Source organism: Ctenopharyngodon idella, chromosome 2 (genome assembly GCF_019924925.1).
Source record: "Ctenopharyngodon idella isolate HZGC_01 chromosome 2, HZGC01, whole genome shotgun sequence".
Taxonomy (NCBI): domain Eukaryota; kingdom Metazoa; phylum Chordata; class Actinopteri; order Cypriniformes; family Xenocyprididae; genus Ctenopharyngodon; species Ctenopharyngodon idella.
Window position 1 is genome coordinate 11518778 of NC_067221.1, and position 19171 is coordinate 11537948.

Here is a 19171-nt window from a genome sequence, read left to right on the forward strand (position 1 = left end):
ATTTAGGCTATATTCTTGTTTTCGCATGGTCCAGTCACATTCCCTTTTTTTAGCTGTAGCCACTCAGCAGTCTGGAGTCTTTTGCTTTTTACCACTGGTGATTCACCAGTTGTCAATGATGGTCGTTTTTACTTTTTTTTTTATTACAATCCGCCATCAAAATTATTATAATTATTCCAGCTGCTGTAAAAAGAGGTTACAAATGGCCGCCACAGCGTCTGGGACTCCTCCTTTATGTATACAGACGTGACATAATGATGCAAAGGCAAACTCTTATTTCCCGCGGAAACCTACCAGTACCACTCAAAAAAAAAAAAAAAAAAACTTATTACAAGCTACCGTTGTGAATCGGGCTAAGGTAAGGAGATAGTTTTAAACATTGGCTGGTTATGTACTTGGATCATTTTTAACCAAAAATGGTTATGGACTGCAGCTTTAAATGGAAAACGGTTTGAAATTTATTAATGTATTCACAGTGTTTTATACATCACCACTATTGACAATGGACCTACTTTGCCTGCGAAATTTCACTGAAATATCACCAATGTGACCGCACCTTAATAAGGCTATAACACTATTAAACATATTATCATATTTCAATACCAAAGCAGCTGTATCGTGCAAGGGTAGTGCTTCCAAATTCTGTAATCTGAATGTCTTCATTGAAATCAATGAAGATATTGAATTAACATCTTTTGTTTCACTAAGCCAAAACAGATCAACTCTGTCATGGAAAGTGTGAGCAAATGGCTTTTGGCAGTAATGAATTCATCATATAGGTTACTATTCTGCTTGAAATGTCAGGATACTTATTGGCCGTCAGAGGTATAGCAACACCTCTCAATGAGTAATCTGAATCAGAATTAATTCATCATGTCATAGTGTGTTATATTCTGCTGTGTTGCCAAGTGATTTGATCTGTCCTTCGTTAGCTGTTAACCTTTAATCATGACTAATTTGTGCTGATGGAGGCTCTGGAGCTAGATTAGATTTTCCAAGGATCCTGTTTTAGTGGAATATGACATCAACTGCCCATTTCATGATATAAAATGAAAGATTCTGAATCTTTCTCAGGATGTTTGCCTATAAATTAATGAAAACCTTCACACCAATTGTAACATGTGGTCTATATTCCAGAAATCAAAGCTTGTACACAGATGTGATGGCTACACCTGAAAAGCAAGTGGCAAATGTGACCACATGGGTAAAATTGGTCTTAATCAGTCTGTCACGCTGTGTCAGACAGTCAGGTAAAGGGATGTCAAAACCTAATTCTTTCAGGTCACAAGGTCCCATCCCTGCACTGAATCTAGCTGTCAATTAAATGATCTAATTATGCTTCCGATTGGATGTGTTTCAGAGTTTGTCAAGGTCTTTTAATGTTGATGTATTTGACCATGTGATGTGTAACCATTCGTATTACCCTGTGAGATCTTTATATGGATTCACTGAGATAAAAACAGGAAATATACCTCTACCAAACATAAATAGTAAATATATGCCATGTAAGTGCACGTACAATATTATTACCTTACAAGCAGCTGTTTAAGTCTGTGATATTGTTTGATATTATGGAGGTAATGTCTGTTGTTTTGCTGTCTAGTGTGCCCTCACCAGGACAAAAAGGAGACAACAGGTGATAATTACACAGCTTTGAGGCATCAGGCCGATTATATTTACATGACATGTGGCATGCTGGTATATTCAACCCTCAGTGTATGAAGTTCAACATGCTTAGAGATCAAACATACAAAATGTGTATTTTATATATGTGTCTGTTCAATGTCTAGAATGAATAGTTTCAACAGAAAAACGGAGCTGATTGTCCTATGGGAAAGTTGTCAAAAGGCTTATATCTCAGTAAATATATTATTTTGATTCTGTTTGTTGGTTTTAAACACCTAGCTAAATAGATTTATATATATTTTCTAAGGCATTTCTCCAGTTTTCAGTGTCAAATGATCCTTCAGAAATCATTATGCTGATTTGCTGCTCAAAAACATTTCTTCTTCTTATCAATTTTGAAAACAGTTTTGCTGCTTAATATTTTTTATGTAGGAACAAAATCTGTTTTCAACATTATAATACATATATGTGTGCTTTTCTTTATACAATAATGTATATTGAATTGTACATATCCACTCTGCTGGTTGTGCAGTAACTATTCTTGGCCAATAGAGAATCTTTAATCCTCAGGCAATGTGTTTCCTATGTATGTACACCAGGGGGCAGGTTTGCATAACACAGCAGCCAAACGAAGTTCTAATAAAGGCCTTGCAAATAAAAACATAGCAAACCAAGATACATAACTTAATAGTAATAATGTGTCCATTGCACATTTATGGTCATGTTCCAGTCAAAGTTAATGATAGGGAATCTATGCATGTTGTAATAATATGGGTACATCATACATATGGGTTGGGAATCAATTTTGTGATTGTCACACAATTATACGTCATTAACTTATTAAAGTTCTGTAGAGTAGTTAAAAATTCAATCAAGTGACAGTTGAGCAATAGATGGGAGTAAAAATTTATCAATTACATTGTTCTTGTTTGAAATCTAAAACCTAGACAATCTTTCTCATTAATCAAGCTATATAATATCAAAAAAATTGTGAAAGAATGCTTATATGATAATAATTGAAAAATTAATTGCTTGATATCTGCAGGGAAATAACACTTTGCAATATATTAATGACATTGCAATTAGATTGAGAGCAAACTTTTTCTGCATTGCTTGATTCCTCTTGACCGAAATGCTGTTTTGAAATACACAACCTTTTGTGATAGATTATATACTGTATAGATAGTATATATACTATAGATAAGTATGTCCTATATCTATAGTCTTTGGTATGTCTCAGTTTGCATTTATCAAAATATAATTGAACAGCAATTCAAGTGCAGAAATTTCATAACAAACACATACAGCTGATGCAACTGAAACTATTGGGATATAAATCCAAACCAGATCCAGATTAACCATAAACCTCATAGAACACCACAGAATATGAGTTTTGTTTCAGAAACAAAATGATCCATGAGTTCATTCCCTCTAACAATTATCCCCTGATGCCTATTTACTGTTGTTTATTTATTGCAAAAAAAAGTGCTTTTTGCACTACTTCTGCTCTTTATGATTGCTATGATATTTTTATTGAGCATTTCCAGTCCTCTGCATGTAAAACATGTCTTGCTGAATGACAATAAAGAATCTCAAATGTTTCTGAATACCTGTTTTATTGAATGGCTTTCTATAGCAATAAACCACACAGTTGCAGTCTGTTTCAATTTTTTTTTTTAAGCTTACTGCAGTCAATTTATTGTGTAAAAAATCAATGCAGAACACAGAAAATATGTGCAAGACCTGAATTTATTGACTTTCACTTAATAAAGGTTATAGATCCCATTAAAAACCTTTAGCCATCGGCGCCACAGAAAAAGCGGCGACCCATAAACTGCAGTGAAGATGAATGTCAGATGTGATATTTCAAAGAATGGATCTGATCTGTGGCGGTTTTTCATCATTCAATAAAATGCTTTATATTTGTTGGCGAAGATATCGTTTCCCTGGTTACCATCCACAAAGGCATTTTCTTCCATGTCTTTGTGTTGTCTCTTTATTTCTAAAGGCTGAAGAATATGAACATTATGAAAGGTTAATTTCTGAATTCCATGAGTCCCTGATCTGAAATCACGAGTTCTGAAAAGGATATTAAAATCGTGTGTTCTGTCACTCATCTAAAAGACAAATGTTTTAGATGCATCTGTCCTTGGCAAAGCAACAGGAATTTACCAATAAATATTATCCCACACCACTGCTTCAAAACTAGATCCGTATACTTACATACAGCTCATTTCATTCTGATCTGCCTGTATTTTTTCCCGCAGGTACAAAATAATGAGTGCATTTGAATATTTGAGCCACACACTGATAAAATAATTATTTCACCTGTGATCTCTTGTGTTCGCTCATTAGCATAATTTATTACATCATGTAGTTTGTGAGAATACCTGCAATAAAAAAAGGATCATGTATTTGTTTATATCCTCAGTGAGTCAGATGTTTTGCTATCCCTTCCATCTCTGCTAAAGGGGAAGGTGCCATTTAGGCAGGTGTCACATCCATTATTCATGTCTCCCACGCCACCAACAAATTTCTTACCTGACACTTCACTTCAATTAGCCCTGAAAATGTCTCTTTTTTTGTCACCGTGTGTTGCAAACTCAAAAGCACTCTATAGAGCTCCATTTGCAGCCAACTGAGCCTTTGGTCTGTCAATCTCTCCTCTGTGTATTCATGGGTTTCAAAAAACATTCTCTAATGTTTAAGTGCAGCAAGATAGAACCTAACAGCTAAATAAAATAAGGTGCAGTTGATTCCCACAGACATCTTAATATGAATACTCACAGTCTGAAGTCGTATCTTCATTGAAGGTGAATGCGAGCATAGTGTTAGATTTGAATACAGCTGAATCCTTTCAACGGCTGAATTATTTTCTTTAAGGCCCAAATATTAGGTGATATATCTGCAGCTCTTCATCTGTTCTTTAGTATTTCAATCAAGATTGCTTCTATTTATATTGCTATTTCCTCTCATAATGAACACTTCATATACAAGTGGGAGCTTCAGACACGGATGGGACTGAATGGAAATCCAGGCTCTTCACAGATGTCAAGTGGCTCAATATAATTTACATCGACATTATAGGGGAAATAAGTGCTGTTGATCATTTTAAATATTTAAAAGCTGAGATGACTTCAGTCAAAGTCTAAATTACATGTACTCACTTCACAGTTGGAAAGGTTCTGGCTTGGTCAATTGATGAGAACATAAGAATCAAACAACAGTTCATAAAGATGATCAGTGGAGCTGTAATATATCATTCCCATATGAACTCAAAACAAAAACATTAGATCAAACTTTTTTTTTTTTTTTTGGTTTATTAATATTAACAAGCTATATCTTTCAGATTAACACACAACGGCGACACAAACCATCTGTAGGCTACCACTCATTTACGTCTGAATATGTCTGCACTGTAATAATGATCTACAATGAATAACATAAAAGGTTAACATGAGCAAAATGGAGGCCTGCACAAAATGTGCTTGTAACATAAAATGTAACCAAATCCTAAAACAGATCTATAGGAGAAAGCTTATATCATCAACGATATGTTACTAAAGGGATACCAACTACTGCCTGTAGTTCTGTGTCATTTTCTCTCCTAAAGTAGATGATATCCCGTACAACTTCCTAATTCAATGTGAAAAAACAACAACAAAAAAAGATTCTGTGTAGTCGCCGCCATGTTTTAGGACACGCTCAGGAGCGTACAATGACAACAAATACAAATTACCAGATGAAAAAAAACGACTGTTTTTACGTTATTTTTTTTAAGAGCTGCTTGCACTTGCTTAGAATAAATGGACTAATATTTGAATCTCTTGTGCTCATTTGAGCGCTCAGTCTTGTAGCCAGGACACGACACGACACAGACACACGCATAGAAATCATACTGCCGCCTTCTATCTTACCACCACACAAGACCAAGTGATTTCTCTATTGCAGTTTTTAATGACTAAGCACCGATATATCTGCCCGATAAAATAATGAACACAATATAGATTGATCTCAGCTAGCATGTCATCACATCGCCCTAATTTCTTGTTAAAGAATTAAGGGATAACATTAACAGCATGACCCTCTGTAATGCAGCTCATATTGTGGAGTCTTAATCAGTCTGTATTATCGCAACAAGCTATATCACAAATAACATTTCTAAACGTGTTTTCGTACATTATTCATGGCGTGAGCACTTACATATTCAAGCGGATCAGAAATTATGAATCTGTAATAAATAAATACAAATGACAAAGCCACATTTTGGTCAAGTTGTTTATTTTCATTGAGTTTCACTTTCACCATGTGTTTCTAAGCTGTTCTAAAAACGCTTAACGTGAAAAAACAACGTGGCTTAATTTACTAAGACAGTGTTATTAACAGACCAAACTCAGTACTAATAAACTATGTACAGAAAAGCAGATGAGCCCAGAATATGAATGCAACACATTTAATTACACATAAGCATTTTCCTCCCATAAAGAAAATGCTTAACGTGGCTTAATGTACTAAGACAGACAGTGACATTAAAGACCAAACTTAGTAAACACTATACTGTACAGAAAAATTGGTGTTTGCAGAATTTGATCTTTTAATATATCACTTAGGCTACATTAAATGACGTTAAGCGTTTTCTTTATAACGGTTTTCTATGGGAGGAAAACACAACGTGTAATTAAACGTGTTGCGTTCAAATTCTGGGCTCATCTGCTTTTCTGTACATAGTATACTTTATGATGTTTACTTAGTTTGGTCTGTTAATAACACTGTCTTAGTAAACTAAGCCACGCTAAGCGTTCACGTTAGAGTTTTACAATGTCCCGAAAATGGCGCTCCATTTCAGATCCGTTTTCCACGCTAGTTTTTGAATTGGTTTTTGCTAAATCGCCTGAAATAAGGTCTGTGGTTAACAAGCCTCTAAATATTTTCACGTTTTGATCTATGACATAAAACACACCAGTTATAACCCGCTTTTTTAAAACTTTATTGTGTCTTAAAAACGGCAGTTGCTAACAAGTTGCTAAAATGGACTACTTCCTTTGGCGGGGACTTTAGACGTCATCATGACAAACAGGACATTTGGACAGCATTTCTCATGAAAAAGTGGATAAGTATTCATATACAGCACAGATCATAATCAGCGAGCATGTTTTTAAATAAAGTTGTTTTTTAAATAAAGTTTGAGGAAGCTTGGTGGTGGTGCGTTGATCCGCGACCATGGTGTGCTGTAGTCCGTTTATAGCCTACTGTTATCTGACGACTTTATTTAGGCTTCAAAATGTATAAATGTTGTGTTAACTTGTAAAGATTATCTTGATAGACAAAACGTGTAAGTGTCATAACCCTTTGTTAAACACAGAGCTTATTTTTTGCGATTTTCCAATGGGAAAAATGCATAGGCTTTCGATCAAGGGAACCTGTACGCCGCTAACTTCCGGGTTGGCCTACAAAAACACGTCATCCCTGAGGTACTCTATTGTCATTTAAAATGGCTATTGTTGTTAATGTAAATATTGTTGTTCAATAAATATTATTTTATATAAAATAATATGTTGTATTTGGTATTGAGAAAGAACCCATTAGTGCGTAATATGGATTGAGTGAAAGTTACATCAATACGCCATTAGATGGCGGCAAAATTTACAAGTGGAGTGAATGAGTCAGTCCCTAGAGACTTTTAAATTAAAAGGGACTTTTGTAAACAAAGGACGTTGTTTTAGCGCTGTTATGGAAAATTCCCTTAACTGTAAAAAGGACAAATACAAAGATCGCTTTCCTCATCGGACATTCAAACGGATTTTTATAATGGATATAATATTGTGGACATCGACCTGAAGAATGAATGTTATATCAGACACAGGTAATGCTTGCTCAGGCGATCTCTCTCTTTCTTTCTCAATATTACTGTACAAAAATACAATGAGTTTCAATGGAGGGAATTAGTTTTAAAATTAGTAATGGAGCCTTGGGCAAACTGTCAGCTTCAGATTTGAATCCGCGGTGGAAGGAAATATTTCTGCACAAAAGAGGGTTTTAAAGATATTCTGTAGTTATCTCTTATTTATTTACTCACTTGTGCCGTCAAACTGTTGTATAAACGCATTATCACACTCGTAACCTTTTGTATAATTAAATGTCTTTACTGTCACTTTTGATTTAATGCAGCCTTGCTGAATAAAAGTATAAATTTCTCTCAAAAAAAGTGTTATCAAGATGCTCAGTTTACACTCATTCTACTGAAGAAGCCACATAATGTTAAAAAAATTAGTTCAGTTGAAACAAATAAATCTCACATCATACTGTAGGCTAAATGTAAACTGAATGCCAAAAGTGGTCTATATTCATTTAATACAGGGAACAGATTGACATTTTTGCTGAGTGTTCTTCACTAGACACTGGGTCAAATGATCACTTTTCTTGGCAGTAAAAACCCAGACATCATTCCGTTTGTGAATCTGTGCTTTTTGAAGAGCTCAGATAACCACACTTCCCCAAATCTTAAGGATGGTTTAAAATGGCATTTGTGGCGAGGCCAAGATTTCCGCTATATCTCTCAACGCTGGCGGGAGAAGAGATTCCTGAAAGCGTTATTATAGTTCTTGTTGAAGGCTGTGTAAATGAGCGGGTTGAAAAAGGAGTTGGAGTAACCCAGCCAGAGGAAGACACTCTTCCATATCGGAGGAATGTGACAGGAGCACAGCGGAGTGATGAGCTCAGTGAGGAAGAAAGGGATCCAGCACAGGACGAACACTCCGATGAGGATGCCCACCATCAGAGCCGCTCGCTTCTCCTTCTGTTCTCGCCACGTCTCACTGTCGGTCTGAAATGTCACAGTGGCATGGCGGACAGTGAACACCATCTGAGGCTGTTGCCTGGAGGCCTCTTTTACCTGAGGGAACAGATGTGTCTTGAGTGTTACTGCTGTGGGTGGATCAGTCAGAAGCATAGATTATGATCAAATAAACCACAGCAGTTTTAAACCAAGTTTTTTAATAAAATAATTCAATATGATAATCAACATTTCATGTATTCCTCATAGACCTTATATGTGAGCATTAGCAATGGAATTTATATATAAAATAATTACACTAATGTTCAAAGGTCTGGAGTCAGTAAGATTTTTTAATGAATAAAAGAAGTCTCTTATGATCACCAAGGCTGCATTTTTTTTTATTAATCAAAATACAGAAGATACAGTTGCATGCAAAAGTATGGGAACCACTTGCAGAATCTGTGAAAATGTGAATACTTGTAAAAAAAAAAAATAATAATAAGAGAGATAATACAAAATGCATGTTATTTTTTATTTAGTACTGTCCTAAATAAGATATTTTACATAAAAGATGTTTACATATAGTCCACAAGACAAAAAAAAAAAAAAAGAAAAAGATGAATTTATTAAAATGACCCCGTTCAAAAGTTTGGGAACCATTGGTTCTTAATACTGTGTGTGGTTACCTGGATGATCTACAACCATTTTTTTGTTTTGTGATGGTTGTTCATGAGTCACTTGTTTGTCCTGAACAGTTAAACTGCCCAACATTCTTCAGAAAAATCCTCCAGGTCCTGCAGATTCTTCAGTTTTCAAGGGTTTTTTTTTGCATATTTGAACCCTTTCCAGCAGTGACTGAGAGCCATCTTTTCACACTGAGGACAATTGAGGGACTCAAACACAACTATTAAAAAAGGTTCAAACATTCACTGATGCTCCAGAAGGAAACACAAAGCATTAAGACCCGGGGGGTGAAAACGTTTGAACAGGATGATGTCCAAATTTTTCTTATTTTGTTGAAATATCTTTTTTTTTTTTTTTTTTTTCATTTAGTACTGCCCTTTGGAAGCAACAGAAGATACTTGCATGTTTCCCAGAAGACAAATTAAGTAATAAATTCAAATTCAAAAAGTTTTCACCCACCAGCTCTTAATGCATCGTGTTTCCTCCTGGAACATTAGTGAAACATTCCTGTTTAAGAGTTGTGAACCTTTTTTAATAGTTGTGTTTGAGTCCCTCAGTTGTCCTCAGTGTGAAAAGATGGATCTCAAAAGCATACAGTCACTACTGGAAAGGGTTCAAATATGCAAAAAATGCTTGAAAACTGAAGAATCTGCAGGACCTGGAGGATTTTTCTGAAGAACATTGGGCAATTTAACTGCTCAGAACAAACAAGCGACTCATGAACAACCATCACAAAACAAAAACGACTGTTTTTATGTTTTGTGATGGTTGTTTATGAGTCACTTGTTTGTGATGATCCATCCAGGTAACCACACACAGTATTAAAAATCAATGGTTCACATATTTGAACTGGGCCATTTTAATAAATTCAGCTATTTTTTTGTATGTAAACATCTTTTATGTAAAATATCTTACTCAGGACAATACTAAATAAAAAATAACATGCATTTTGTATGATCTCTCTTATTTTGTTAAAAAATCACATTTTCACAGATTCTGCAAGTGGTTTCCATACTTTTGCATGCAACTGTATGCAGTAATATTGTGAAATATTCATTAGTTCACCCAAAAATGAAAATTCTGTCATCATTTACTCACCCTTGTGTCGTTCCAAACCCATTAGACATTTGTTCATCTTTGGAAGACAAATGAAGATCTTTTTGATGAAATCTGAGAGCTTTCTGTCCTTCCACTGACATACACGACTACCACTTTGACGCGTCACAAAGTTCATAAAAAAGATAAAACTCATCCATGTGAATTGAGTGGTTTAGTCCAATTTTTCTAAAGAGACTCCATTGCTTTATATGATCAACAGATTAAATTTAAGCTTTTATTCACATATAAACATTGATTAGCAAACATAAACAGATGCTCAAACAAACCTGCTTGATGCGCGAGAACAAACCTCTTCCGGAAGCTCAAGCGTTCTGCGTGGCAGACGAGAATGAACCTCATTGGTTCTCTCATGTCAAGCAAACATGCTTGAGCTTTCGTTTACCACAACTGATGTGTGCATTGATGAATGTTTATATGTGAATAAAAGCCTAAATTCAATCTGTTTATCATATAAAGCGATCGTGTTTCTTCAGAAAATTTGGACTAAACCGCTCAATGCATGGATTAGTTTTACAATCTCTTTATGAACTTTTTGGAGCGTCAAAGTTTTAGTTGTGTATGGAGGGACAGAAAGCTCTCAGATTTCACCAGAAAGATCTTCATTTGTGTTCCGAAGATGAACAAAAGTCTTACAGGTTTGGAACGACATGAAGGTGAGTAATTAATGACAGAATTTTCATTTCTGGGTGATCTTACCCTTTAATATTTTTGTGGAAGCATTATACATTTTTTGGGGATTCTTTGATGAATAGAAAGTTCAAAAGAACAGCATTTAATCAATTTAATACATCCTTGCTGAATAAAAGTATTAACTCTTACTGATCCCAGATTTTTGAATAGTGTATGTATAATCAAATTCTTAAATGATTTGATTTTAATGAGAAACAGATAAAAACAAAGAAAACCACTGAATCCAATGCAGGACATGTTGACCCCGCTCATGCATTCATGTACTAGGTACTAGGTAACATAATGTAAAAATGCATAGAACTTCTGCAGTACTGGGATGGCCATGAAAATAACCATTTAAGCATAAGCTTTTAAACCCTTAACAGTTTCCATGTCAAACCTTTGGCAATCTCTCCTAAACCCAATGAAGTAGAACAGCATGGTAATAGAATGGAAAATAATGTGGAACTTATCTAAGGAAGGTGTCAGGATTACTATTTGCTAAAGTGTTGTGACATGCTCAGAGATTATACCGTGCTTTTCAAGGTAATAGAGCAAGCTAATAGGCCATTCAGGTTCAATTGTCTATTGAATTGCTGTCTAGTAACGTTCAGTAGAATAATGAAAAGTGGAATATGAACAGTCTGATCTGAATCAATAGAATACGTTCTGCAATTTCAAAATATTAAGAAAGAAATTAGTCTGTGCAAAATTAAAATGCCAGTACATTGGTGTGTGCAGGATAAAGATCCTAAAATGTTGCTGCATAAAGAAAAAGCATATCACAACATACAGTATCATTTATACCTCTCCAGCCTCCGCAACTGGAGTGATGGTGTTGGTCCTCTTTGATCCAATACGGAATTTAGCAGCTTTGTATATCTTCCAGTAGACAAATAGCACAACACAGAGAGGCAGATAGAAGGCCCCGAATGTGGAAAAGATGGTGTAAGACGGCTCCTGGCTCACCTGGCACTCCATGTCCACCTCTGAATACGTCTCACCCCAACCAAACAGAGGGGAGAGGGAAATAACAGACGAAAGCAGCCAGGTCAAGCCAATCATCCCATTGGAGATCTTTTTTCGGGTTTTCAGCGTGTACTCCAGGTGGCGTGTTATGGACCAGTAACGGTCAAGGGCTATTGCGGTCACGTTCCAAATGCTGGCCGTACAGCACAGGACGTCGAAAGATATCCAGACTTGGCAGAGAGCGCGGCCCAACTTCCATCGCCGACCGTTGAGCTCATGAACAAGACTGAGAGGCATCACCAAAGCAGCCACCATAACATCAGATATGGCCATGGAGGCCACCAGGTTGTGGGGCACACGGTGGAATGTTCTGACTCTGAGAATTGTGACTAGGACGAGCATGTTCCAGAAAAATGTAGCCACCACAAGCATTGCCAGCAGGGTGAATGTCAAGACGCTGAACACTGTCTGTGGCCTGTAGATATTTCCATATTCTGAGCTTTGATTAAAAGAGCTGTTCTGGCTGACGTCAGCCATGTTGTTGAGTGCTCTTTTGTCCACTTTATGCCACTTACAAAATACTGAGAAAGAATTTCACTGGACTGCAACAGCTGTAGAAAAGGTGAAAAAATGGACATTGTAAAAAATGGAATGGAAAACCATTTTTAAAATATGAATTTCTTTTAACTTTAAAAACTAGGTGCTGTGTCATTTGTGAGATGCTGCGAAAGACAACAGTCAAACTCATCCGTCCATCATGTTTATGTAGAAAAACAATGGAAAAATAGCGCAGTGGAACACAGAAATGCTTTCTGTGTTTGAACGGCCCCATTTTCCCCCTAAACTAGTTCAGCTCAGTCTCTAAATATTTCATTACTCATTTCAGTCACAATGCTGATTGCCAAATGCTACAATAGTAACCCCTAAATCTACCCTACTACAGCTACTGTATGCCCTAACCTTAACCTGGTTTGGGGGAAATAAATCATGCGTCCATTACGTAGGCTATTGGATTTATGTTGCATTCACGCCATGGCGTAATTACAGTAGTCTCAGGATGACAACATGTGACATTATATTGGGAATTATGCGTTTTTTATGGCTGCGTCTAAAATCGTCTTGAGTAGGCACTTATTTTGAATAAGCAATTACTTCACGGCAGCTAAAAAATATGTTCTAGTATGAATGTAATCTGGACATACTACATTCGCTATGTTGCCCTTATCACGTGACCTACTACCAGCGTCACTGCCATTCACAAATGCTCTCCCGTGGCCTCATGGGATAGAAAAGTGTCCATCGTATGCACACTTCAGAATCTCGCCGGAAGTAGTAGGTCATCCGGGTACTTTTTGCCTACTCTTTTATGAGTAATGTGAATTTGGACATATTTTGTCACATACTGTTTTTTGCCTACTATATAGTAGGGAAGTACGTGATTTCGGATGCAGCCAAAGAAAAAACTATCAATGCCAAAATGAATCTGCAGCAGTCAGGTAGTACAGCGGTCATGTGGTACAAGTAGGAACTCTCAGAAAATTCCCGTCTTACAAGCTCTACGAGGACTTTTTACAAGTTGAAATCTCGTAATTACATAATTACGACATGGCGTGCCATGAACGCACCTTTAAGTGAAGTGAAGTGTAGCCAAGTATGGTGTCCCATACTTGGAATTTGTGCTTTGCATTTCACCCATCCAAGTGCACACACATAGCAGTGAATATTGAACACACACCGTGAACACGCACCCGGAGCAGTAGGGTGTGCGGCGCACAGTGAGAGTGGAAGAGAGCGCTGTTCATTCACTTTCCCCACCTACATTTCCTGCCGGTACTGAGACTCAAACCCGTGACCTTCGGGTTACAAGTCAGACTCATTAGGCTACAACTGCCCCAGTATCCCATATCATCGCACTACAGGCTGCAGTGAGGACATCTTGAATCCAATCAGAATATTCCAGAAAGCTGTGTAATAAATATTATTTCTAGTCTTACCACATCTAGATGACCCAGAAAAAGACATTTACCACAGTTTCGTGTCAGTTGACATTGTGTAATAAAAATCTGATGTGTGAGCAGTATTTTTAGCTGAAATGACATGCCAGAGGAAATATGCCATTCGCCATCTCTGGTGTGGCAGGGCTGACTTTGAAATGGTAAAATAAGGAATATTCATTGTGGAAACCTGTCAAAGTTGCTGACAAGCAAATGTGTAATACTTCACCTTGCTAAAGACATTATATCCCAATGACAGAGAGGCACAACCATGGTGCTATAATGATGGTTAAATAGTTATTTTCTCAGTGAAGAAAGATCTAATAGATTTTTCTCCATCTGCCCATGATCAGTATAAGAAGTGTCATATCTTCTTCAGTCTGAAGCTTCAGAAACATACTATCTTGTGCAACCATTTGTGCTGATAATTAGATGTAAAATACAGCATTGCTTGTTACACTTCTCCTTCACAAATTGGATTCTGGGTGGATTGTGGACTCTTAACTGATCCTTACTTCAACTGCTCTATTTTAATGATCAAAGTATTTGCATTTTGATATGCATCTTGCTGGGAGCAAAATCTAATGAAGTCTTTGATAATTTATTCATATTTAATGTGAGCAAAAAGCTTAAATCCATATTTTACTACAGGTGCTTACAACGATATTTTAAAACAAGTATTCCTTCATGACACTAGTTTCAATATGCTTTGTGACTCCATAATGAATCTGCCACTGGAATCTGTTCAAGTAGCGTTTGTTCGAAAATGTATCTGAGCTTTCGAACAATGTCTGTGTGAACGCTGGCCAAACTGATTAAGCATTCATGTATGGCTTTGGGAAATTCATAAGCAGAAATAATAAACATGTCAGACTCAAACAGAAGAGGTGAAATATAGGCAGATTGGTGACCAAAATAGCTTTGGTCTTCTCATGCCTTAAGGGTAAGTAATGGATAATATATGCTTGATGTATGTGAAACATTAAAATATTCAGAACACCTCGAGCTTGAACGTGCATGCAAAATATGTCAATAATAAATGTTTGGTCTATGGCCTAAATTAAACATCAGCTCTATAAGGCCAATTCACAGTGCACCGACAGACACCGACACTCACCAGATTACAGTACGTCACTTCTCAGACATTCCAAGACCCCAAAAATACTGATTGAAAATGTTCGATTGGCAAAAATGAGAGCTGACCAATGTTGACAGGGCACTGTAAAACCTAATAAGTTAAGGTAACTAAAACCATCTGAGGAAACCGATTGCCTTAAACCATTTAAGTTTTAAAACCAATAAGTATGAGTACTGTAAACTCTTTTACATTAAGTTAAATTCACTTACAACCCGAATTTCCTGCTTTTTCAACCATTTGTTGCCCCCGTGCCAACTTTTTTGAGACCTGTAGCAGGCATCAAATTTGAAATGAGCTCATTTAGTGGATAAAAGTGTAAAATTTCTCAGTTTAAACATTTGTTATGTTATCTATGTTCTATTGTGAATAAAATATTGGCTCATGTGATTTGAAAGTCTTATAGTTTTCATTTATTCAAATTTAAAAAACGTCTCAACATTTCCAGAATTTGTTTGTAAATTTTAGTGTTGGTTTAGTCAATCATTTGAGTAAACTTAACATAAAGATTTTAAGTTTATTTCACTCATTCAGTTTGAATTCAGGTAACAAATCTAACTAAGTCTTAACAACTATATGGCTACTTAAATGTTTTGAGGAAACCGATTGCCTTAAATGGTTTAAGTTCATCAAACTCAAAGTAATAAAGTTACATAAATCTAAGCAAAAACAAAGCAATGATGACAGAACAGTGATCAGACAAAACCTGACGAAGGGTCTGTTGCTGTCTGTCGGTGCAGTGCATGTGAATTGGCCTTTAGTGTCACACTCTTCTATTAGACAGTCTTTTAGAAATTATATGCATGTGTGGGAAGTTAAGACTTTCATAAACCACATAATTTCCTTTAATCAAATATGAGACATCCAACAGATGTGTCATCCGCTCTCACATAGCTAATGCCCTCATCTTTGAATCATTACTTTAATGGCAGTTAAAGCAGTGCAGAGTCGGAGGGCTCATCCTAATCACACTGGCACTTCTCTTCACAGCGGATTCCTTCAAATAGGTGACAAGTGTTCATTTAACAGTACAGCTCAGTAACACGATGCTCCTTCTTCACACTGTTTTGGCAAGTACTTGTTAACTATTTAGAAATTACAAATTTTGGTTGTTGTTGTTATATGCATACACGCCAAACCTACAGTACTTCTTTAGTTCTCACTTTTCAAGGTGCACTCAGTAAGTTTTAACATAGTACCAGTGGTTTTGAACTTTTTATGACACCTATTGCTGTTGATGCATGAAGTTTGTTTAGCCACTTCATGTTTTTTCTGTCTCACACTACACATCTATATGACAGACATGCTTGGATTCAATCCCAATTAATTTTTGTGCATTGTTGGTGGTTCAGGAGGTCTGGCTGCTGCACTGCACTGTGATTGTATGGCCATGAGTTCTTCCCTGTGGTCGCTTGTGTGGTGGATTCATTTTTTTCCTTGATCTGTGGCGTGAGAGCTGCGGGTCGTCACAGTTTGTTTAATCACTCCAGCAGGGAATGCTTGTTTGGACTTTTTGTATTTCCACTCGTACTCATTCTGTCTGGACTGTCTGGTGAATTGTGCACATGCTGTGTTGTCTAAGTTCAGTTCAGTTCTGTGTTGTGTCTGTAGTATGTACATTGTATTTGTTATTGTTTGATTTGCTGTTTTGTTTACATGCACTTTTCTGTTTAATCTTCATAAAGCATTAGCTATAAACACTGGCTTAAAGCACTAAAGAAAACAGTATTGCTGATATTATTATTATTATTAACTCAGTTGCATGACACCGCTGGTCATGTGATCTCAATATGGCAGCTATGAGGAGATGACCCATTCCATGTCGAATAAATCAGCTTTTTTCGGAATGTACACTCTTAAGAATAAAAGTTCCAAAAAGAGGGTTTTCGTAGCGATGGTATAGAAGAACCATTTTTGGTTTCCCAAAGAATTTTTCAGTGAACAGTTCTTAAAGGGGTGGTTGATTATGATTTCACATTTTTTAACTTTAGTTAGTGTGTAATGTTGCTGTTAGAACATAAACTACGTCTGCAAAGTTATGACGCTCAAAGTTCAATGCAAAGGAAGATATTTTCTTTTAAAGAATTCGCTGTTTATGGACTAAAACAAACTGCTGGCTGGGACTACAACGAGTTTCTTCCTGGGCTGGTGACATCACTAACCCAAAATTTACATACACCCTGCCCCCAATAACACAAAACAAAGGGGGCAAGGCCATGTTGGGCTGCTTTAGAGAAGAGCAAGAATTGTTGTAGTAGAGTGATATTACCATGCCGTCATTTTAAGCCGGACTGCTTCACAAACAATTCAATGCTGGATTTGCATAAAAGATTAACATAACGGCACATGCTAGTCGATAAGTTGCATTCTAAAAGTCGTAACTTCTTCCTGAATCTCTCCATCAGTGTCCGACTCCAGTTTGAACATTGTAAGGTTGAACACTGTTACTGACAATTGTCATTTTGGCTGTGTGTGAGATTCTCCAGCTTTGTTGTTGTTGAGCAACTGAAGCATGAGCTGTTAAAGCCCCACCCTCTTTTGGAAAGCGGCTGCTCATTTGCATTTAAAGGGACACACACATAAACGGTTTGTTTTTGCTCACACCCAAATAAGGGCAAATTTGACAAGCTATAATAAATGATCTGTGGGGTATTTTGAACTGAAACTTCACAGACACATTCTGGGGACAACTAAGATTTATATTACATCTTGTAAAAGGGGCATTATAGGTACCCTTTATGTTTTTCTTAGTGTGAAGGACATTTAAAAAATTGTTTTCCCACTTTTTCCACTATAAAGAACCTTTTGTGGAATGGAAAGTTTTAGAATAGGAACCACCAATGCCGATAGAGAACCATTGTTTTGAAGAGTGTATGCTACATTTGAATGTTGTTTCTCAAAAGTAGTTCATTTAAAAAAACTTTTTAATTTGCATTAGGAGTGCATCTCTACATTTTAAATCCATCATCTAGCCAAAGTACAGCATCAAAAGGTACAGTATGCACTGAACTGCTCAGTGAAGGTAGCCTACTTTTGTGCATTGATTTACATATGCTGCTGCTGAGCATCAGTGTTAGGCTACTTGTCAAGATGCCATAAAATTAACATATGCAGATACGATGTAAGCACATGCAAAAAATCAGAATTCTGCACATCGCACGACTCACAGAAACACTGTATCAATATTTCATGTCATTCACAAAATTGGTTCGTGCAAAGAAATTATGAATATTAAATGGGACCTTGCCCTAAACAAATAGGCTATAAATAAATGTATAGATATTTTTTTACTTGACCACTGTCTTTTCATTGGTGGCTACTTAAAGGATTTTAAGACATTTAAGATGACAATTAAGTTCCACAAAGTGTTCGAGTAAAGTCGTATAGGTGGTTCGTAATATAATTTCGTAATACAATTCAATTTAGCCAACTAATGAATTAGAAAGACTATAACTTCCACGTGACATTCATATTACTTCAACCATTATATCTAAGCGAAGCATCAATCATTGGTAGCCTACATAACGTTGCTCTGCAAGATTTCCACAAGCGCGTATATTCACGGCATTTCACCACAACAGTTTATTGTTTTTCTCCCCTTCCCACTTACCTTTAGGAAACAACACTTTTGCTTCAGCGAAGGCAGTATCACCTCAGTCGGTAGAAAACAATATCCTGAGTGTCAGTCTCTGGATCTCGTGCAAGAGAGGAGTGACCGCGCTACTGCAGTTTCTCAAGTCGCCACCTCGGCGCAGACCACATTAATACAAGGTTAAGAACAGTGTTACCACATCACATCCCAGTGACAAAGACAACCGAGCTGTTTTCTCGTCTGCTCTTTCATTGTACCATGTTTCCTTCATTTTTCATGATTGTAGATTTCTGCAGTCTTTACAAAGGAGAAATTACATTCTCGGAGGCAGCTATTTCAATCTGTGAAAGGCAAACGAACAAGTAGCCTACACAGACTTGAAGCTATGAAGCTGAATAGCACTACTAATAAATGTTTTTCTTATAGGCTTCATTATATTTACCCTGCTTCTAAACCTAACCATCACATTGTTATTATATCTACGGCAATGTATAATTTTGCTCAAATGTCCTTGCAGTGTGGTATATTATATATTCTTTAAGACTTTTTTTTTCTTTCACAAAAGTGTCCCTCACAAATAAAGCCACTTGTACAGAAAGAGAGAATGA

The 19171-nt window shown here is 36.5% G+C and overlaps 1 protein-coding gene across 1 annotated transcript; it reads right to left on the bottom strand.

The window, feature by feature from the left end:
* Positions 1–6321: 6321 nt before the first annotated feature.
* htr5aa (5-hydroxytryptamine (serotonin) receptor 5A, genome duplicate a) lies at positions 6322–18712 on the bottom strand. Its single transcript, XM_051868065.1, has 3 exons — positions 18582–18712; positions 11681–12453; positions 6322–8518 (listed from the first exon to the last, which is right to left on the bottom strand). Exons 2-3 carry the CDS (start codon positions 12377–12379, stop codon positions 8183–8185), a joined length of 1035 nt encoding a protein of 344 aa, XP_051724025.1. The 5' UTR covers positions 12380–12453; positions 18582–18712; the 3' UTR covers positions 6322–8182.
* Positions 18713–19171: the final 459 nt, after the last annotated feature.